Source organism: Corvus moneduloides, chromosome 6 (assembly GCF_009650955.1).
Source record: "Corvus moneduloides isolate bCorMon1 chromosome 6, bCorMon1.pri, whole genome shotgun sequence".
Taxonomy (NCBI): domain Eukaryota; kingdom Metazoa; phylum Chordata; class Aves; order Passeriformes; family Corvidae; genus Corvus; species Corvus moneduloides.
Window position 1 is genome coordinate 2,464,647 of NC_045481.1, and position 21,740 is coordinate 2,486,386.

General features: G+C 60.3%; 1 protein-coding gene and 1 long non-coding RNA gene across 3 annotated transcripts; one reads left to right on the forward strand and one right to left on the reverse strand.

Moving 5' to 3' along the window:
* Window positions 1–44: 44 nt before the first annotated feature.
* On the reverse strand, window positions 45–15,412 carry NID2 (nidogen 2). 2 transcript variants are annotated; one of them, XM_032112049.1, is made up of 22 exons: window positions 15,120–15,412; window positions 14,198–14,506; window positions 10,656–10,888; window positions 10,104–10,432; window positions 9,280–9,429; window positions 8,957–9,202; window positions 8,536–8,736; window positions 8,189–8,407; window positions 7,734–7,877; window positions 6,876–7,004; window positions 6,650–6,793; window positions 6,448–6,567; window positions 6,269–6,369; window positions 5,185–5,311; window positions 4,841–5,062; window positions 4,547–4,716; window positions 3,329–3,458; window positions 3,005–3,176; window positions 2,383–2,540; window positions 1,657–1,780; window positions 894–1,006; window positions 45–805 (listed from the first exon to the last, which is right to left on the reverse strand). In XM_032112049.1, the coding sequence occupies exons 1-22, from the start codon at window positions 15,306–15,308 to the stop codon at window positions 795–797; spliced, it is 3,741 nt and encodes a 1,246-aa protein (XP_031967940.1). In that variant the 5' UTR covers window positions 15,309–15,412; the 3' UTR covers window positions 45–794. The 2 variants fall into 2 exon arrangements, with proteins under 2 accessions (XP_031967940.1, XP_031967939.1); XM_032112048.1 differs by having other exon boundaries at window positions 5,185–5,421; window positions 6,142–6,369.
* On the forward strand, window positions 14,500–19,955 carry LOC116445464. The gene is made up of 3 exons (XR_004240798.1): window positions 14,500–14,862; window positions 19,267–19,406; window positions 19,752–19,955. It is a non-coding gene; the product is annotated as an uncharacterized LOC116445464 (long non-coding RNA).
* The last annotated feature ends 1,785 nt before the right edge of the window (window positions 19,956–21,740 follow it).

Consider the following 21,740-nt stretch of genomic DNA (forward strand, 5'->3'; position numbering starts at 1 on the left):
AATATTCCCTTGCCACTGAAATACTGAAAAACTGAATCCAAAGGGAAACTTAAACCAACCTTTTTTATTCAATTATGGAAGTAACCTAGAAAAAGTGAAGCATTACAATGTAACTGGTATTTCTGAACATGTCTTGGTCTACACTGGGCAGGTCTAGGAAGGCACTTGGAAGACCCAACAAGCATGAACAGATCAATTCTAGCATATTCTTCTAATATAAATACTAAAAGACATGCATGGAGGCAGTGGTGAAAACACAGAATCATCCTCTGGAAAATCTTCAACGCCTTTGCCACATCCCATCCCCGTTCTGCAGGATTTTGGAGCACACACAGAGTCTCTGGCTTCAGGGCTGGTGGTTATTTAGACCCAGCAATTTACTGCATTCACAGCTTCCCACAGGCATTTAATTTATTTTGGATAAAAGGACCTCTTGGTCAGATTGTCAGAACGATGAAAAATGAACCCATCCTTCTTCCAAAAAAATAAAACATTGGAGTGAAAAAAAAAACAACCTACATTTTAAATCTTGCAAAAGCAAGAGTTTGAGTCATGGCTTGAGCTTCCCAGGACCCTTTTTTGGTGATATCTCATTGTTTTCCACTTGGTAAAAAAAATACAGTAGTAAAGTCTTGAGGTATAACTCGAAAAAATACTTGAAAATCTTTTGCAGGAAAGCAGGGCACTTCATGGGCCTCGGTGAGGGACTTTCCCCCCCTTGTATGCAGTGACAGTTCTGTGGGTCTGAAACTCTCCTGGGTGCAAAGATTGTTGTTTCCTTGAAATTGGAGTTGCTATTTCCTGGCTGCAGGGAGAAATGGAGGTTTTTAGTGCATCAGGCAGCCAGCAGCCATCAGAATTCACGAGGGGATGGGGTTTGGGGTGGGTTTTACCTCCAGGGCAGTAGGGATAAACTGCTGTTATCCCATAGAGGTGGGACCGCTGCTCTGGAAGATACTCGTCAGTGAAGGAGCCAGTTTCTTTATTGACAGCTATCACCCCATCCCTGGTGGAAAAAGGGGAAGAAGTGTTTTATTCACCTATGAAACTTGGGGGTTTTTTCCCTTCTTTATGTGTGTTTTAAGAACAGGCAGCTGAAAAGCTTGGTCTGAACACCTGCAGGACAAGTGGAAAGAAATTTGCCCCGTAAAATCCTCCTCCAGCTCATTCAGTGCATTTCTCTCTGGTGAGGCAGCCACAGAAAAGAGCCTTCCAAGGAGAGATTATCTCCCTGAGAGTCTCCTCCAAGCGTGGCAAGCCTTTAAGTGTTTGTTGTAATCTAAGACTGGATGGGAGTTGTGAGAGCTTCCAGCTGGAGTGGGAATAGAGGCGAGTTCCTGCTGCCGAGGCAAAGGGAACGGCTGAGGACAGGATCTTTCCTTGGACCTAATCGAGATCCAGACACTTGAGCCAAGTTTTAGCTTAAAAAAAACCCCCAAACCACTGTTTTATCCCTCCCAGGGAGCTGGGCTTGTGTCTAAACAACTGCTCCGTGCTGAGATTTACAAGCAGATGTTGCTGAAGCCACTTTCAGCTCTGCAGAGACCCACGAGAGCTCTGGGGAAGCTCCAGGATTTGGGAGCAGGCTGGGATTCCTGTCAGGGAGGGAAGCTCAGCATTCCCAGCCGTGCAGGGGTTGGGTTTTTCCCTGCTCACCGTCTCCAGTCCGTGTGGTAGAAGTGGTTGGCGTAGCTGATGATGCTGAAGGGGTAGTTGAGGTTGCTCTGGATGACGCGCCGGCCTGTGCCGTCCGGGAATGTGCATTCCAGGTGCTTGGTGCCTGTTCAAAGAACCAACATATTCCCCATCCCAATGAAAATGCCATCCCAGATATGTTCTGTGTATTCCATAGCCCCATAGGGATCATCCAGCCCAGCTCCAGGCCCTGCACAGACACCCCAACAATCCCACCCTGGGCATCCCTGGCAGCACTGTCCAAGCACTCCTGGAGCTCTGGCAGCCTCGGGGCCGTGCCCATTCCCTGGGGAGCCTGGGCAGGGCCCAGCACCCTCTGGGGGAAGAACCTTCTCCTGATTTATTACATTTTGAAACAGCTTTTCAGCCTAAAGATGTAGAATCATAACATTTAGGTTGGAAAAATCCTCTAAGGCCAAGTCCAGCCATTCCCCAGCACTGCCAAGGCCACCAGTGCTCCATGTCCCCAGGTGCCACATCCACACGGCTTTGAAATCCCTCCAGGAACGAGGACTCCACCACTGCCCTGAGCAACAACATTTTCCATGAAGAAATATTTCCTAAAATCCAATCTAAACCTCGCCTGGCACCACAGTGGAGCCCACAGGTAGCACTGGGCTGAAGACATCCAGGTTTTTCCCTCAAAGCTCAGTGTGACATTTTCTGGTCCATCCTTGGGGACATTACCTGCGTCTGCCCAACACAGCAGCTTGGAGAAGGGGTCAAAAGTCAGGCCATTGGGTAAACCAATGTCTGTGTGCACCAGGACCCTCCTGTTGGCTCCGTTGACAGTGGAAGTTTCGATTTTGGGAGCTTCACGATTCCAGTCCGTCCAGTAAAGGTTGCTTGGGAAATAATGCACAAACAGGGCACACAACAGTAAGGAGTGGTGGGAGATTATCCTGGTTCTTGCCAGGAGCAAGGCCTGGTTTTCCCCTTACCAGTGCCTGAACCAGCTTTATTTGATTAGGAAAAAACCTCTCCAAGCAAAGCAGAACAATACCAAACATGTTTATGACCCAAACTGCAGCTCCTCGATGAGGGCGAGCCTTAGGAGTAGCACATTTTGTATCCCAACAACACCCTGGAGGCACAGCCTGTGTTTCCAAAGCTTTTCCAAATAATCTACATCCTGATACTGAAACAGCAGCTTTAGCCAAATCCTGCATTATTAAATAAAAGAGGGGCTGGGGAACAGAGCCAATCCCTCCTACAGGGTGTGCCGGGTCAGGACGGGGCCTCGGCAGGGCCGAGTTTTGCACCTTGCAAAGCCCCGTGTCCGAATCCCTGTGGGATTTCTGCTGCTCACCCTCGGACGGGGTCCACGGCGATGGCGCGGGGGTTGACGAGCTCGGTGTCGAAGAGCACGCGGCGCTCGGAGCCGTCCAGCCGGGCGCGCTCGATCCTGTCCAGCCCGCTGTCCGTCCAGAACACGGCCCGGCGCAGGTGGTCCACGGCCAGGCCCTCGGGGCTGATGAGCCCTGGTGGGGGATGGCCGCGCTCAGGGAAATGCTGCTCCAGGATCCCTCAGGAATCCCCAGCCCGAAGCCGAGGGATGGGAGGAGCCCGGAGCTGCGGTGGGAACAGCAGATGTGGCTTTGGGCAGGTGATACTGGGGACACGGTGGCCACACCTGAGCTGATGATGGTCTCTGGCTCGGAGCCTGGTTCCAGGCCCGCCCGGCTGATGGTCCGGCCGGCCACGTCGGTCCAGTAGATCATCTTCTCCCGGCAGTCGTAGTCGATCCCCACCACAATGGAGCCCTGCCAGGGTCGGGAGAGGGACACGGGGTGAGATCCTGCCAGGAGCATCCAGGAGCTTCCTCATCCCAGCAGCCGGCACTGAGAGCTGCCTGGGACACGCTGCAAGTGGGGAGTGGCACTCAAATCCCATTTCCCCAGCTAAAACCCGCCCCTGACGGGTTCCCACTGCACCCTCCCGGCTGAATCCCGCAGCAGAGGATTTTAGGGCAGCTGGTGCAGGCTCACACCCACATCCAGATGGATTTGAACCCTTTGCCTCAAGGAGAGGCTGCTCCAAGAGTGAAGCCAGCCCAGGGAAATGACCTTCAGGATGGGGAGAGGGAATACTTGGCAAGGTCTTTCACTTCCCCAGGGTGCAGGGAGGGTCGTGGCCCAGATTTCAGCGTTCCTCTGCCTTGGTCTGGCCTGGCTGGAGATGCACATGGACACGCTCCAAGGGGAGTCCAAGGAAGGAAAAAAGGGAAGTGTGCAGCAGAGCTCTGCAGCTGGAAGTCCGGGCTGTGACCAACCCTGGAGAGCTCTGGGAGCTCCTGAACTCCTTCCCTTTGTGAGCAGTCCCAGCTCTGGGATCTGTCCAGGACTTGCCTCTCTGCTGGGGATGGCTGGAGGGAGGTGAAAATAGAATCCATAGGATCCCAGAATCGTTTGGGCTGGAAGGGGCCTTAAAGAACATCTCATTCCACCCCCTGCCATGGGCAGGGACACCTTCCACTAGCCCAGGTGGCTCCAGCCAGGCCTTGGGCACTTCCAGGGATCCAGGGGCAGCCACAGCTCCTCTGGGCAACCTGAGCCAGGGCCTCAGCACCCCCCCAGTTAATAATTTCGTCCCAATATCCCATCTAACCCTGCCCTCTGTCATTGGGAAGCCATTCCCCGTTGTCCTGTCACTTGTCCGAAGTGCCACCAAGGCAGCCAGCACAGCCAATGTCCCCAAATACCAACATCAACCCTCAAGAGGTGACCCCTCAAACTCCGACAGCTCAGACAAGTGGTTCAGAGAGAGGTGAAAACACTGAGTGGCAGCACCAGCCTGTCCCAAACTCCCCCCGGCATTCCCGCACCCCATCCCCATCCCAAGGATACCGTACATGCAGGGAGAGCAGGGTCTTGGCCGCCTCCTTCTGCAGCCGGGTGCCGTTCAGCGGCAGGTACCCGATCTGCTGGCCCTGGGCGTAGAGCAGAAACGTCCCCGTGGCCGGTGGGGACACGTCAGGCCGGGGCTCGGGCCGGACACTGGGCGGGGCGACGCTGGGCAGACCTGGCACGTCGGAGGGCACAGAGATGGCTCAGGGAGCGCTGTCCCCTCGGCTCCACACCCGGAGCGGGGCGCGGCGCCTGAGCTGTAGGTGTGGCAGGGTGACTTTGGGGTGCTGGGCTCTTACAGGGCGGGGTGGTGCCGGGCTCGGAGCGCGTCCCCGGGATCTCTCGGCCGCTCTGCTCCACGCACCAGCAGTAGCCGCTGTCCCCGTGGCACTGCAGCGGGGTGAAGTCGCCGCTGGCATCGCACTGTGGCACGTACTGGTCCCCGCGGGGGCTGCCCCCGTAGTGCTCCAGCAAACTCTGCCGCCAGCGCTCGCACATGCTGGGGGGCCGCTCCGTGGGCTCTGGCACGGGGAAGGTGACAGTCACCCCCTGTCAGCCTCCCCACTCAGGGCACTCAGAGCCCCGTGTCCTCCTCTCCCTGCTGGCTGTGCCTCCACACCGAGGATGCTCCCCGGGCACTGACCTGGGCTCCCGCAGCGTGGCGGGGTGGTGCCCGGTGCCGTCCGGGTGCCGGCGATCTCCTGCCCCGCCGCGTCCACGCACCAGCAGTGCCCGGAGCTGCCGTGGCACTGCAGGGGCCGGTACCGGCCCTGCTCGTCGCACTGGGGCACGTGGCCGTCGCCCACGGGTGAAGGCCCCGGTGGCACCTCCCGCGGGTACATCCTCGCGTGTTCGCAGGGCGTCAGCTGCTGGATGGACTCTGCCGGCGGCAAATGCCCCCACCCCGGGCTCAGGGGGTGCCACGCGGCTCCCCTGGAGCCACTTGGCACCTGGGTTTGGCCCTGCTTCACCCCAGTCTTTCAGCACCCCTTGGTTTGGGGGAAGGAGGGCGCAGGGCTGCCCCACTCCAGCCCACTCCACACCCCATAGCTGTCCCCTCCACAGGCTGACACAGGAGGTGGTCCAATGGCCACAGCCACTGTAACCCCATGGGCCAGGGCACCGAAAACACCCAGGAACCCCTCGATGCACCCACTTGAGAGCACCCTGCCCTCAGTGAAGCCGCAGAAAGGTGGTTGGGCAGAGGGGCACAGAGTCACAGAATCCTTAGGGTTGGAAGGGACCTCTGGAGATCCTCCAGTCCAATCTCCCTGCCAAGGCAGGGTCACCTGGAGCAGGTGACACAGGGATGTGTCCAGGTGGGTTTGGAATGACTCCAGAGAGGGAGACTCCACACCCTCCCTGGGCAGCTTTTCCAGGGCTCTGCCACCCTCAACATAAAGTTCTTCCTACGTTGAGGTGAAACCTAGGATGTTTTAATTTATGGCTCTTTAGTTTACGGATCCCCTCCATTCACTGTGGCCCCACTGTCCCCGTGCTGCTGGTGGCTGGACTGGAGTGGGATGCCATTGGGATGCCAGCCAGGTGCCCAGGGACCTGACCCCACTCCCCTCACCCCTGGAGGATGTCACTCACTGACCTGGGCTCCCGCAGCGTGGCGGGGTGGTGCCCGGCGCCGTCCGGGTGCCGGCGATCTCCTGCCCCGCCGCGTCCACGCACCAGCAGTGCCCGGAGCTGCCGTGGCACTGCAGGGGCCGGTACTGGCCCTGCTCGTCGCACTGGGGCACGTGGCCGTCGCCCAGGGGTGGCACCTCCCGTGGGTACATCCGCTCGTGCTGGCAGGGCGTGAGGCGCTGCGGGTTCCCTTCTGCCAAAAAAGAAGAGGAGAGTGAGGCCGGGGAAGCTGTGCCAGGCAGAGATGGCACGGGGGGAGCGGGCACCTCACCATACGTGCACTGGAAGCCGTCGCCCACGTAGCCGGGCTGGCAGCGGCAGGAGAAGGAGCCCGGGGTGTTGTAGCAGGTAGCGGCCGGGTGACACGGGCTCTCGGCACACTCATCCACATCTGTGCAGAGGGAAGATGGCACCAGCAGGGACAGGGACACCCTGGCAGCTGTGGCGTGGGGTCCCTCCCATGCCCACCTTACCGGAGCAGTGGATGCCGTCGCCGGTGTAGCCGGGGAGGCACTCGCAGGTGGCGCGGCCGTCGCCGCGGGACAGGCACCGCGCCCGGTCCCCCGGAGCGCAGGGGTGCCGCCCGGCCTCGCAGGGGTCACTCGCCGGTGCCAGCGCTGTGGGGACAGGGGAGGGGTGATCAGGGCACGTCTGTGAGGCACAGGAGATGGGGACACCCCGACTGGGGCCAGCACTTACGCACACACGCCTGCCCGTCCCCCGCCGGCCGGTACCCGCCGCGGCACTCGCAGCGGTAACTGCCCGGCACGTTCAGGCACACGGAGAAGGGGCCACACTGGCTCAGGCCCTCGGAGCACTCGTCCACATCTAGGGAAAGAAGGAGACACCGGGCACCCCGATGGTGGTGGGACACCCCCATCTTCAGGCTGCTCCTGGGCTGACAGGGAATATCCTGCCCTGTGCTGCCCATCCTGTGTCTGTCACTGAACTTAATCAGCTACAGAATTAACTTTCTGACCAGCTCAAAATAGAAGGGAAAAAAAAACAAGACTGCTTTTGGGGTATAGTTTTGATAAAGAAGCACTCGTTCGAGGCACACCAATATTTGGGGCTATTTATGATTTAAAACTAGAGAGATCAGACTGGTCACTTAATCCTGTTCCTTTGGAAAGGCAGGATCCTTGAACTCCTCACCAGCATCACTGTGCAGTGCAACTCACTGGCACTGGGCAGCTTCTTGTGGAAAGGGACTCCAAATTTGGAAGATAAATTTGCAATGTGAAGTTTGGTGTGATAGCAAAGCAACAACGAAGCTGGCTGGATTTATGAAACACAGGGATTCTTTTTCCACTGGTTTTGCTTTTTTCCCATCTCTCCTTTTTTGACTCCTCTTTTCTGCTTGCTCTTCTTTTCTTGCACTTCCCCAGGGACCTCCAGCACCCTGCCTCAGTTTCCCCCCATGATTCATCTACACACTTGGTGAAGCTCTGTGGGTGCTGTGACATCCCAGCATCCCAAATAGCACTGACCACCTTGGTGCCTGATGGACACAGACCCACCAGTTCCCCCTCAGCACCCACCCCCGGCCCCACTGACCTCGGCAGCCCCGTCCATCCCCGCGGTACCCAGTCGTGCACTCGCACGTGTACTCGGTGCCCACGCCGGGCCGGCAGCGCGCCGGTGCCTCGCACGTGTGGGTGCCATCGTGGCACGGGCTCACCCCAGGATTCTCGGCATCATCTGCGGGCACAGAGGGATGTAGGGGGGAATAAGAGATCTAGGAGACACAGGGAGTGACCATCCCCGCTTATACCCGATGCTGGCATCAAATGTGCCACAGTGCCTTTGTCCCATGCAGGGAACCACGGCCATGCCACCCCCACCCTGCCAGGAGCGCTGCAGCTCGAACTGCTTGGAAAACTCCTCTTTTCTGGCTGATTTTGGGCAAAGCGAGCACACGGCAGCTTTGGGAGATGGCAGCATCCCCACTGGGGGCTGGCACCCTGGATTGGCACCGGGATTGGCACCCGGGGGTGGGTGCTGGCGCTCACCTCGTGCCGGGCCGATGCGGGCGGCCAGGGCGTAGCGCAGGACGTGCTCGTGGCTGTCGAAGAGGGCGAAGGCGCGCGCCACGGAGAGCTGCTGCCGCGCCGGCAGCCGCGAGTGCGGGCACCCCGAGAAGGTGATGTTCTGGCGCAGGCGGTAGGACAAGGTCTGGTTGGCAGTGCCCGCGGCCACCGTGTATTCCCGCTGGCCTGAGGAGGTCACGGCTGCCGGACGGCACGGAGAACCCCGTGGGATGTGGGAAAGATTGTGTCAGCGTCGATGTGGCTCGGTTGTCTTTGGGAATTTAGGGGTGGTGTGCGAGGAACTGAAGCCAGGTGAGCACAGGTCTTACCCGAGCTGGAGTAGGAGTAGAGTTCCTTGTAGGGAGTGATACGGACGGTGACGTTCTCCGGCAGGAACGGCAGCTCGCCCTGGATGTGTGTCCTGAGGCTTAAATAATTGTCCGGCCCCAGGCCCTCGGCTGTCTGAGTGACCTGGACCGTCTCCCCGCCGGGGTAAAACGTCACCTCCAGGTTCTGGGTGAATTCAGCGCCTGGGCAGGAAAAGGGAATGGGCACCATTTGTAGAGACAACCCCAAAGCGTCCTTCCCCCAGCCCATCCATGGGGGCTCACAGCAAGAGGTGACAGCCAGCTGAGAGAGGGATTGGAGAAGCCACGGAGCTGCCCTGACCCCCTCACCACCCACCCCAAGGAGCCACCCCGCAGAAGCCACACCCCTTGGCGCGATGGCACATCCCGAATCTCTGCTCACCGGTGATGCTGAAGCCATTCTCAGAGCCGGGCTCCTCCAGGGCAAAGAGCCACGTGAAGAGCCCCCCGACAGGCAGCAGGGGCAGCAGGGCACGGGCAGCAGGCTGGGGCACCCCGCTGATGGCCGTGTAGGCTCTGCCGTCGCTGCCCACGATGTAGGCGTGCAGGTCCACGTCCTGGAAGCGGACGGACGCCCGTCCCACCCTCAGGCTCCCGCTCACCTTCCCGTTGAGGCGATGCACGGCCCCTGGGTGGGGAGACGGGCACCCCTGGCAGCGGCCACCCAGGCACGGGCTGCCCGTCCCCGCCGCCCGCCCCGCGTACCTTCGGGCAGGCACTGCCGCCCGTTCCCGTAGAAGGTGGCCCGGCAGTGGCAGCAGAAGCCGGCGGCGTAGTCGGTGCAGAAGGCGTGAGGGGAGCAGCGCCCGTGGTGCTGGGCACACGTCTCCTTGCTGGCTGCGCTGTAGGTGAACACTGGGGACAAAGGGAAAAGGTTGGGGATGCGGTGACAAAGCCACCCCTCATGGTGGATGGGTGCCTTGCCTTCTTGGCCCCAAAAACACCACGAGCCAGCTGGCAGTGGTGGTTCCCAAGGGAGTCACCCGGGATGCAGAGTGGTGGTGGAAGGTTTGGAACCTGTTCCCCGATTTCAGGCAGATCTGACAGAGGGCAGGAGATCAAATTCCTGAGGGTATTTTTGGGAGACAGTTGGCTGAGGACGGGGCTCTGCTCCCCCGGGTACGTGCCACAGCGATTCCACAGCTGGCTGGGTGGCGGGGAGGGCGGCAAGGCCAGTCCTGGCCTCGTGCTGGGACCTGTCCCCTGAGCATCCCACCCCCTCCCGTGCTCCAAGCCTCCCGCCTTTTCCCACGGCAAGCCCGGCGGGCAGGGCTGTGTGGCTGCAGCAGCCCCTTGGCAGCGGGACTGGGCTGAGAGGAGGCGCTGGAAGGCAACAGCTTTGCAGGAGCAGCTCCAACCCACCCTCCTCCAGCACCAGCTGCTTGGGAAGGGGTGAACTCACAGCCAGGGGCCATTTTTAGGGAGCCACCCGCCACGAGCCATCCCTGCTCGGTCACTGTCCCCATTGGGTCATCACCCCGTGGGGTCATTGTCCCCGCTGGGCCATCGCAAGGGCTGTGGCCGCTCACCATCAGGGTTGAAATGCACGTCCTCCTCCACGCCGACGCCGTGGTGGCCAGAGCTGTAGGAGGAGGGGTTGGCAGAGTAGCTCTGCTGGGCGTCCCTCCTGCTGGGGACAAAGCCCAGGAGCACCGGGGAGCGGGAGCCGTGGCTGGGACGCTGAGCCATGGACGTGTGGCCAGAGAGAGGGCGGCTGTAGCCGGTGGTGCCGGGATTGGGGTGCCCAGGGGGGCTCTGAGGCACGGCAGGAGCGGCTCCCTCGCTGCCCCCCGGCTCCACGTGCTCCACGCCGCCCACGTGGAAAACCCACACGCCGGGAATTCCCGTGTTGCTCTCCCTGTGGACACAGCACACACGGACATCATCGCAGGCGTGCTGGAAAAGCCACCCCAAAGGTGACACCACCCCTCCAGGACCCCAATACAGCTCCCGTGCAGCTGAGGCAGCCCAGCATCCCCAGCTCACTCCCCAAATTTTTCCAGGCTCTAAAAACCTCCAGGGCTGGGAGAAGGTGACCCTGCTCCCCCTGGCCATCCCCACAGCCCCCAGGTGCCACACACCTCTCCAGGCTCCTCAGAGCCTGCTCGCTGCTGGCCAGGCTGTGGAAGAGCCCGTCCCTCTTTGGGTCGTCGCTGTCCCCCCAGCTGAAGCCCACCCTGGCTGGCAGCTCCAGCTGGACGTTGTAGGACTCCTTGGGTCGCGTCCCCAGGAACTGGAGGCCGCCGTTGGGGTAGAGGAAGATGGTGTAGGTGTCCTCATCGTTGTAGGCTATGACTGCCTGGAAGGTGTTGAGCTGCCAGAGGGAGAGCGGGACAGATGGATGGCATGGAGGGACAGGAACACAGCAGGGGAGGGAGCAGGGATGTGAGAGGCAGCCCCACACACACCACAGGGCATGCAAGCACCCCAAAAGAGCCCTCCAACAGAGAGCACCTCCATGGATCCAGGCTGGAAGAGCTGGGGGTGTTCACCTGGAGAAGAGAAGGCTCCAGGGAGAGCTCAGAGCCCCTTGCAGGGCCTAAAGGGGCTCCAGGAGAGCTGGAGAGGGACTGGGGACAAAGAATGGAGGGACAGGACACAGGGAATGGCTTCCCAGTGCCAGAGGGCAGGGATGGATGGGATATTTGGAAGGAATTCCTGGCTGTGAGGGTGGGCAGGCCCTGGCACAGGGTGCCCAGAGAAGCTGTGGCTGCCCCTGGATCCCTGGAAGTGTCCAAGGCCAGGTTGGACGGGGCTTGGAGCAGCCTGGGCTAGTGGAAGGTGTCCCTGCCCATGGCAGGGACTGGATGTTCTTCAAGGTCCCTTCCAACCCAAACCATTCCAGGATCAGCCTGCAGAGACCTCCTGGGGAACAGCAGGAGCTGGGGCTGCTCCTGCCCAGCCAAACCCCAAGTGCCACAACCTGGGAGGATGCTCAGCATCCTCCCAGGAGCCCAGGGCACAGCCAGGCCACCCCCCTCAGTGCAAGGGTGTCCCAGGAGCATCCCTGGCCCTGTAACCCCTGCACAGGGTTGGCACTGAGTCCTGGGAGCCCCTCACTCCTGTCCCGCTCGCACTGACACCCCCCTGCTCCATCCCATCAGCACCAGAGGAAAACCCACACCCCCCGCTTGTCCCTGAGAACATTTTTAGCTCGGTTTCCTCCGGAAAAAACATTCCTGTGCTCCCAGCTTCCCATACATCCCGCTATAGGCAGGCTGGCCTCCTGCCCTGCCAGCCCTGCGAGCCTTGGGGCCGTGCCAGGCAGCGGCACCGCGGCCACAACCCACGGCCGGGGAGGCCACGGAGCCAGCACAGCCCTCCCGAGCCGCCCGACAATCCACACCCTCCACATGCGGAGAAACCAACCCCAGCAAATAACCCCAAGCAGGGAGCAGCCCTTCCCACCGAGCACGCAGGAAAAATGATTACACTCCCCATTTCACCCCCGGAGCAGCGGGAGGGAGGGTGGGGGCTCCCCCCACTCCACGCCCACAGCACCAGCCCCGATTTTGGGGCGCAGGGCCCCCAGAGCATCGCTGGATTTCCTGGCAGCCCCGCGGGATATAAAGAGCCTTGTTGTGCCTGTCACACACTCGGGCATTCAGAGACCCCGAAAAGGCGGCCAAAAAGCTGGAGCTGGGCGGGATAACCCCCCCTGCCCCCGGGGCTGGATTCCTCCCCCACGCAGCAGCCGAATCACCACGGCAGCAAGCTGCAGGACTCATTCTGCCTTGGGGTGGGTGGCGAAGGGGGGACATGCTGGTGACATCGATGTACTGGCATGGTGGGATGAAAGGAAGGGGGGGAAAAGCTCCCGGCAAAGAGCTGCAAAGGGCAAATTCCAGCCCAAAAGGGCAAGTTTTGCTCCTACAGAAGTTGGGTCAGGCTTGTCCCGCTCTGCAGCCTGGGAAAATGTCACTGCAGGGACCAGGAGCATGTCCCAAGGAGTTGGAGGGGACACAGCATTGCCAGACCTCCCACCCAGGCAGGACCCCCAAAGAGGGGATTTGGGGATCCTCATCTCCCCATTTAACCCAGTTTTCTACTTTTGAGGCTCAAAAGGGATTAGCCATGACTTTCCAGAGCAAGACTGGGAAAGACTTTGGAGTCAATCCTGGTTCTGAGCAGCAGGAGGGCAGCGTTTCCATAAATGCTGCATTTGGTCAGGGGAAAAAAAGTGGTGTTTGGGGAGGTTTTTAGCAGTTTTGGCGAAGGGGGAGCTCAGCAAAGCACAGGCACAAGCTGCATTTCAGCGAGTCTTGAATGAAGCTCTCCCTGGAGCTCCTCGTTTCCAAACAAGACCGGTTTCGTTTTAAAGCCTGATCCAAACTTCTCAGAGAGGGGGAAAAAAACTGGGAAGAGAAAAGAAGAGGAGGCTGCGTTTTCGACGGCCGCGAGGTCGCTGCGAGGCCCCTGATGGCATCTCTTCAGCTGTTTTCCCAAGTTTTAAATGAGAGGAAAAAATGTGCCTTGCCTCCTTCCAAACCTCAGCTTCTTGCCTCGCTTGGCTCCCCTCTCGGCAAGGCGCTACCGAAGGGCCCTGCAACGGGGGGATGGCTGAGGATGGCTCCTGGTGGCCCTTGGGGACGCGGTGGCTGCTGCTGGGCTTAGAGTGAGAGCCCATCACCCATCACACAGTTCTGGGTATCCATCACCAGAGTTCTCCTCGTGCAGCTCATCACATTCAGCTCGCCGGAGTCCTCGCAGCTGGCGGAGCGTCACTGTCACCTCCTCAGCACGTCATCGGCCCAACGTGACAGCTCATGACCGGCGTTTTCGGGGACAGGCAGCGCTGCAGGTCCACCCACGCAAGGGCCTTATCAGCCCCGTGGGTGGAGAGCACAGGTCACCCCCCTGACCTGGCAGACCACCTCTGAGCTTGTTTTCCAGGCACAAAATCAGCCCACGGTGGAAATTCCAAAGCCAGTTCCTCGTCAACAGCGTAATCAGCACAGGGGCAGAAGGAAGGACCAGCCCCGAGCCACCAGTGAAGGTCAGGAGCACAATGGGTGACCTAAACCAGGGCCTCCCCCAGCTGCCCCCAGCCACCCTCTGCCCTGCAAAGCCAGAGCCACCAGCACTGGAAAGCTTTGTTGGAAAAGAATCGGAATCCCAGAATGGTTTGGGTTCAGGGGATCTTAAAGCTCATCTCATTCCACCACCCCTGCCATGGGCAGGGACACCTCCCACTAGCCCAGGTTGCTCCAAGCCCCATCCAACCTGGCCTTGGGCACTTCCAGGGATCCAGGGGCAGCCACAGCTTCTCTGGGCACCCTGTGCCAGGGCCTCCCCACCCTCACAGGCAAGAGTTTCTTCCTAACATCTGATCCCATCCATGGGAAGCCTCTCTTCCTTCCCCTATCACTCCATGTCCTTGTGCAAGCAACTCCAGCCATGAAGGCAACCTCTAAACCTCTTCTGGCCAACAGCCCCACCTCTGGCACAGCTCTGAGCAGAGGGGAAAAGCTCCATGTTCCGCTTAGTGCTCACCCAAGGATGGGTGGAGCCACCATCCAGCTGCTCAGAAAGACAAGACTCAGCATTTTGGGTGCCACATGAGAAAAACTCCTCCTCTCATGCCATGCAGGATGGGCATCCAAGCTCAGCCCCTTGGCCTCACCTTCAGGGAGGGCTCGGTGTCCTGGGAGAGCTCCTGGTAGGCACCCACGTCCTCCCAGGTGGCAATGAAGGCATTGGTGGGCACGAAGGAGCCAGCAGAGCGAGGGAACCCGGCCTGGATGTATCCCACAGCCTGCTCCAGCACGTCCCGAGAGTCATCCTGCCGGTAGTAGATGTTCCCTCTGTCCCCGGAGGTGTCGAGGTCGGCCAGGAAGGGGGCGATGACGGGGAAGTCTGTGGGGAAATCGTCATCCACGTACTGGGTCTCCCTGGGGAAATCCTGGGTGGAGATGACCCCGTTGGTCCCCACCTGCAGGGAGAGCGGCGCAGGGTGCTCAGGAGCTGCAGAGGTGCCACCACCGCTGGTCCCCTTGCCCTGTCCCCCCCTCCTCGGTGCAGTGGGGCAAGGGGGCTGAGAGCCCTGAGGCCGCGTGGCCCCATCCGGCCGGGCAGAAAACAAAGACCTCGGGCTTCTCCATCCCCCAGGGAGCTGCAGCTCAGGGGCCATCCCAGCTGCAGCCGCTGCTGGCGGGGGAACAGCTGCGGAGGAGAAAGCCCTCTTGTTCCTCCACAGCCGGAGACACCGGGCAGGAGACGGCGGGAAGGGGGAAAATGCATGGATGGATGGACGGATGGAGAAAACACACGTGCGGTGGGACAGCGAAGGTGCACATGGAGGGGCAGGGGCGGGGAGGAGGGGATGTAAAGGCTGGGGAGGAAGGGGGTGAGTGGGAGAAAGGATGGAAAGATGGAGGAGTGAAAAGCCAGAAGGAAGGAGGGATGGTGGGACAGAGGGATGGAGGGAAGGACGGAGTGAAGATGGAGGGACGGAGGGAGATGATGGAGAGGAGGAAGCGGGGCACGGAGGAAGAGGGGCCGGAGGGGAGGAGAGGGGAGCGGGGCCGGGGCCAGGCGGGACTCACGTAGAGGCGGCGGGCGGCGCGGCCGTAGAGGCGCAGGGCGCGGCGGAGCAGCACCCCGGGAGAGCTCTCGTCGTCCCCGGGCCGGAGCCGGGCATCGCCGCGGGCCGGGCCGTGCGGGAGCAGCCCCGGGCGGGGCAGGGCTGCCCCCACCGCCAGCACCGCCGCCAGCACCGCCGCCACCGCCCGCATCCCGACACCGGCCACGGGAAACCCGACGGCGCCGAGCGGACCCGACCGGGAGAAGCCGAGCGGAGCAGCGGAGACGAGCGGAGCGGGACGGACCGGACGGGGCGACCCCGGCCCGGCGGAGCCAGCCGCGGGGCGGGACGGGGAGTAGCCCGGCAGGGGCGTGGCCAAGCAGCACTCGGCCAATCGGGTCTCACCCCAAAATCCGTCCCGGCTCGCGGCCCCCCCCGTCCCGCATCCCCGCGCATCCCCCGGGCCGGTACCGGCATCCCGGGGGCAGCGGGGTACCACGGCGGCGGTGTCCCGAGGGAAGGAGAGTGGGATCTTCGTGCCCCGCGGCCCCCCGGAGCCCTGCACCCCCCCGGAGCCCTGAACCCCCCCCCCGAGCCCTGCATCCCCCCCGCCTCGCCGCAACGCCCCCGGGACCGGGCCCGCGTCCAGCCGGGGTCGGGGCCGGGGTCGCGGCGTGGGCGGGAGGCTCTGGCCGCTCCCCGCTCTCTCCCTCGGCTCCCGCTCCCTTGAGCTGGGAAGAAACGTGACTCCTCATCCACAGGGGACCCGCGGGGGGAGGACGGGGGCAGCCATCGGCCAAAATCCGTCGTGCGCCTCGACTGGCAGGCGGTCAGCCAGCGGCCCCCCACGCACGCAGGGCCGGGCGCGGGGTCAGCGCTGTTCATCCTTTCTCTGTCCCATCATCCATCATCTCCCCCCAGAGAGCTCTGCAGAGATCGAGGACCCTGCCTTTGGGTTGGGGTGTTGGGGTGGGAGCACCCACAGCGGTGGAGAGGAGGACGAGCTCAAATCCCGACAGCTGCACTCCATGAGCGCTCCTGGAAATCCGGGCTGGGAGTAGCCAAAAGCTCTGCTCCAGCTTCCCGGAGCATTTCCCTCTTCCCTGGCCTGGAGTGCTGCATCTGTCCCAAGACAAATCCCTGCCCGAGGAATGCCAGATAACAAGGAGGGAAGTGTCAAACTCCTGTAGGCTGTGGCGAGAAATAAATCAGGGACACATTCATGGCATTCCTGACAGGAATCCTGACGTAGGAAGCAGCTGGACACCCTCGGCCCCATCCATTGCAGACACAGGGATTTGTCACTGCGGCCCCTGTCCCCTCCATCCTAGGCAGAGTGCAATCCTCTGCATCCCGCTCATCCCGGAAAGCAGCTCCCACCCGTGCTGAGATTGAGCTGGTTTGGAATTCTGGCTGTTCCAGGGAGTGTCACTGCCGGGGCCACATCTGGAGAAGCCACTGCCCCTGGGCTGCAGGCAGCTGGCTGGCCTCAGCCCCTGGAAGGAGCCGCTTTGCCTGGCCATGGAAAACCATTAGGACATCAAGCAGGGTCCAGGCCAGCTGGACACGATCCGCAGCCTTCGAGGAGCTCCCCGTGCCAAAAAGTGGCTTTTCTTTGAACCTCAAACACCTCCATGGCTCTCCAGGGAAATTGGGAGCTGCAAGGGGCCAGCAGCGCCTCTGCCTAGTGAGAGATCCCAGCTGGGATGTCCCTCCCACGGGGAATGGTGGCATTTGGTGGCACCTCGGAGGTGGCAATGGGCAGAGGGTGCAGCAAGTGGGGGAATCCAAACCACGGGCCCTGAGGATCCTCTGGACCGGGAAGGAGGAGCTGCCAGGCTTCCTGAAATCTTTAGGGTGCTATAAAGTGCCTTTTCCCGACTCCAAAAAAAAAAAGTGGCAGCTGGGAAGAGCTGGAGTCCTGCCCTGGCCTTGGGAGCAGAGTCCTGCTGGCATCCCTGTAGCTTTGGGAGCCTTAGCGGGGATGGGAACAGGGATGGGGATAGGGATGAGGAAGAGGATGGTGACAAGAAATGGGATAAGGATGGGGACCATGATGTGGATGGGGTCAGGGATGATGATTGGGGTGGGGAGATGGGAATGGGTAGAGATAGGGATGGGGACAGAGATAGGGACAGACACTGGGACGGGTGTAGGAATGGGGATGGATATAGGGACAGGGATAAAGGTGGAGACAAGGATGGGGATGGGGATGAGGATGGGCAATAGAAAAAGAAGAGGAAGATGGGGGAAGGGACAAGGATGGGGATGTGGAATAGGTCTTGGGAGGTGGATGGGATTGGGTATAGGGACAGGGATGAGAATGAAGATGGGGATGGGGACAAGGATGGGAACTGGGGACAGGATATGGATGGGGACAGGGACAGGCTGTGCTCGCCCACACCCTGTGCTGGGAAGGGAGGTGGTGCAAGGACTGCTCCCTGTAATCACTTCCATGTGCCTCGGCAGAGCCTCTGGCTGCAGGGTCCATCCCTTCCCTTAGCTTGGGCATAAAAACAATCCAGAGCCATTTCCTGGGAGGCATTTTGGGCAGAAACAGATGTGCTGACACTGTGGAAATGGGGGAAGCTCTGGGATGGGGCTGAGGACGGATCTGGCCCGACCCTGCAGCCCCCACCACTGAGACACTCCCAACCCCTGCGCTAAACTGGGAAAACCAGGACAAACCACTGGTCACACTCCTGCCAGATGTGGCTGCCGGAGGGGCCGGCACCTCCCTGTCCTGCTGAAGGCTCACCTTCCCGTGGGCTCCTAGCGAGAAGCAGGAAAAGCAGAGGAATCCCTGGCTCAGAGATTGCTGAGGCAGGAAATCCCGGCAGCCTCTCCCCCCAGCCTGGCAGCGCTGGGATCGCTGAGCCCCTGCAGCCGGCAGAGATAAGGGGAGCAGCAGGAAACGCGCACCTCTCCCGGGGCAGCCAGGAAAGGAAGCGATTCCCGGTGACGGGAGCGTGCCTGGGGGCTGCAGCCCATAGCGAAGGCTCACAGGATGCACCGGTTGGCGCTTTGGGATGTTTGGAGGGAAGCTGGGCTGGTGTGGGGCTGGGATAAGGGCAGGGATTCAGCTGGCGCTGGCACGGGCTCGGTCAGCAGTGTCCCGGTGCCAGCTGGGTCAGTGGGTCACTGTAATAATGCCCTTGGAGCATTTCTCCTCCTGGATATCGGGAACCAGCCCTGCTCCAGGTCAGGCTGTTTGGCAGGAAGAGCCACAAACCCGTGCCTTAAACATCCCTGCGGTTCCTGCAGGAAAGGGCTCCCGCAGGGAGGTGGCTGTGCACCCCTGAGCTCCCCAGATCGGCACCAAAAAGTGTTTTGGTCTCACATCTTAAGAAACGGAGATGTCTGTGAGGTGCCCCCTCACAGAATCATGGAATTGTTTAGGTTGGAAAAGCCCTCGAAGATCATCGAGTCCACCCATTCCCCCAGCACTGCCAAGGCCACCACTGCCCCGTGTCCCCAAGTGCCACATCCACACGGCTTTTAAATCCCTCCAGCACTGCCCTGGGCAGCTGTGCCAGGGATGGACAGCCCTTTCCATGAAGAAATTTTCCCTAATATCCAACCTAAACCTCGCCTGGCCCAGCCTGAGGCCGTTTCCTCTTTCCTGTCCCTGTTCCCTGGGAGCAGAGCCCGACCCCTCCCGGCTGCCCCCTCCTTTCATGGAATGACAGAAAGAAAATCCCTCCATCCTTAATAACTGGAATCTGCTGGGTCATACCAGCCAAATGGGACAGCAGCATCTCCGAGGCTCGATAAAACCAGACAGAAGGAAGAGAAACCCCATTAGCTGCCCCCTTGCCTGGGAAGGGAGGCACAGCCACGGGTTTGAGCAGAACCCTCAGGAGCCATTTGGGACCCCCCAGCTGGTGCCCAGCTTTCCAGCAGCAGGGACGAGCTCTGTGCTGTGCCAGGGACAAAGGAGGACTCTCTGGGTGGCCGTGCCCCTCCTCTGGGGTGGCTCTGCATCCCCTCAGGCCATCTCAGGGGATTTCTCCTGCTGGCTCCATCTCCCTGCCGTTCCTGTGGCTGTTTCCTTTCCCGGGAGCATCCTGAAGGAGCTGAGAGGCGGGCAGGTCCCCCCCAGCACAGCACCCAGCTCTCCATTTTTGGGAACAATCCTCATTAATTTTGCTCTCAATTCCTTGACTCAGCTTCGCCTCATGACTCAGCACCTCCTCGTCCTGGCCCTCTGTGGGGACCCACTTCCCGATGGATCCAGGGATGGACCCACTTCCCAATGGATCCAGGGCTTGCTGAGGTGCATCCTCAAGGACAGCCACCCCTGCTGCAGGTGATTTCCCATGCAGGGTCCATCCCACACCCTCCAGCTGTGACCCAGCACAGATCTTTCTGCTCAGGGCATCACCGGTGTTCTGGGAGAGAGGTTTTCCCTATGGAGAGCTGGAAGGATGGGGTCCAGAACACCACAGGGTGCATGGAAAAACAAGATTTTTATAAAAAGAGGTTTTCTTGGCCCTGGGCAACTCGGCTGGAGCAGAAATGTGGGAAAAGGAGAGTGCATGGAGAGGAGGCTTGGAGCACCCTGGGATAGTGGGAGGTGTTCCTGCCCATGGCAGGGGGTTGGAATGAGATGGGCTTTAAGGTCCCTTCAACCCAAACCACTCTGGGATTCCAGGATTAAGCTGCTGAGTCCTCCCAGCTGGAAAGCAGAGCTTGGATCTCCCAACACCCTGGGGAGCCAAATACTCACAGGATGAAAACTCGGCTCCCACGTGGAAAAGTTTTCTGAGACATCTGAGCCCCAGCCCAAAGGACTGCTCGAGGTTTTAGAATGTATTTTAAGACACAAAGGTAAAGAAAAGGGTGTTTTTTAAAGCTCTGGGGCTCTCCTTCCTTCCTTCCTCTCTCTAAATATTGCTGCAAAGCTGTTTTTGCTCTGGCAGCTGCCGGATGAGCGTGCGGAGCCCTGTGAGCCCCCGGAGCTGCCGGGAGCTCAGCACGGAGCTCGCAGGGAGCTCCCAGCCCTGCCTGACACTGACTGATTCCTGCTCCCCAAGATTAGCCACAAGCTCCTTATTTGGTCCAGGCTCCAGCAAATTCCCTGGCAGAGGGGATTGCATCTGCAGGCAGAGCAGCCCGGATGGGTTTGTGCTGGAGCACCGAGAGGGTTCACAGCAAAGATAAAATCAGCCCAGCGCCTGCGTTTCCAAGGAGTCTCGTGTTTTTCCCTGCAGCACAAGGCACAGCAGACGCACAGTGCCTGTCCCCATCACTCTCCAGAGCACAGAATCATGGAACAGAATCACAGAATTTCCTGAGCTGGAAGGGACCCACAGGGATCATCCAGGGCAGCTCCTGGTCCTGCACAGACACCCCAACAATCCCACCCTGGGCATCCCTGGCAGCGCTGTCCAAATGCTCCTGGAGCTCTGGCAGCCTCGGGGCCGTGCCCATTCCCTGGGGAGCCTGGGCAGTGCCCAGCAGCCTCTGGAATAGCGGAACCTTTCCCTGATATCTGACCTAAACCCCCCAACACAGGTCTGATCCTGCCCCATCCCAGGGCTCTGACCCCGACACCCGCTGGGCTGAGCTGCTGCAGCTTTGGGACACTTCCTCGGGTGTTTATACCCAGAATCAAGAGTTTGCTGCAGATTTAGGCTTTATTTGCTGCATGGATTAGGTGCCCCTGGAATGTGCCCAGCTGGAAGAGGACAGGGACCCACAGAATCCCGGAATGCTTTGGGTTGGAAAGGACTTTAAATCCCATCTTGTTTCAACCCCCTGCCACGGGCAGGGACATCTTTGCCTAGACCAGCTCCTGCAGAAGCTGGGATCCCATGGCCCGCCCTGGGAGCACCCTCAGAGATGGGATTCAGCCCTTCCCACGGCTCTAACAAACCCAAGTCGCCTCCCAAAACCTCTTTCCAGCTCATCTCTCCTCGCCTGACCTCCTGGGGCCTCCAGCCCTGACCCCTGCAGCCCCCGAGGGCTCGGGGGTGACTAATCCCAGCAATTAGCCTCGTTCCCTGCATTTATCTGCTTCCCGTCTTTGTCTCCCACTGACAGCCCCTCCGAGCAAATCTGCTTCCAGCCCCATTTCCCCGGCTCCGTCTCCCCCCGCCAGCCTTTGTCCCGCGGAGCCTCTCGGGGCTGGGTGAAGAGGTTATTCCCCCCCGACACGTGTCCCTCGCATCCGCTGTGACCAAAAAGCAGCGCCCAGCAGCGCCGAGGTCACCCGGGCCCGGCAGGACCCGCTCCGGCTGCAGGCGGGAGGATTTGTTCTTTAAATTGAAGACGGATGCAGCCGCGGCGGCGTTTCAGGCTAAAAGGGATTTTAGGGCTGAGCGATCCGGCTAAATGGGGACAGAGGGCTTGGGGTGGCTGGGAATTCAATGGGAAATCGCGGAACACATGGGCAGCACATTTGGGAGCTGCCTGCCCCGCCCTCCTCGGGACAGGCTGTGCATTCACAGGGGAGCTCCACGGACACACGGGGAGTCAGAGGGATGGAAGTCCTCGCATGTGTGCGGTTCACAACCTTTCCATGCCTAAAGCAGCGAGCCAGCCCCCTGCATTTAATTATTGTTATGTTTCCTGAGATTTTATTTTATTTTTCAGTTCAGGATTCTTCTCCCGTTAAACTGAGCTTCAAAATTTTGGGGGG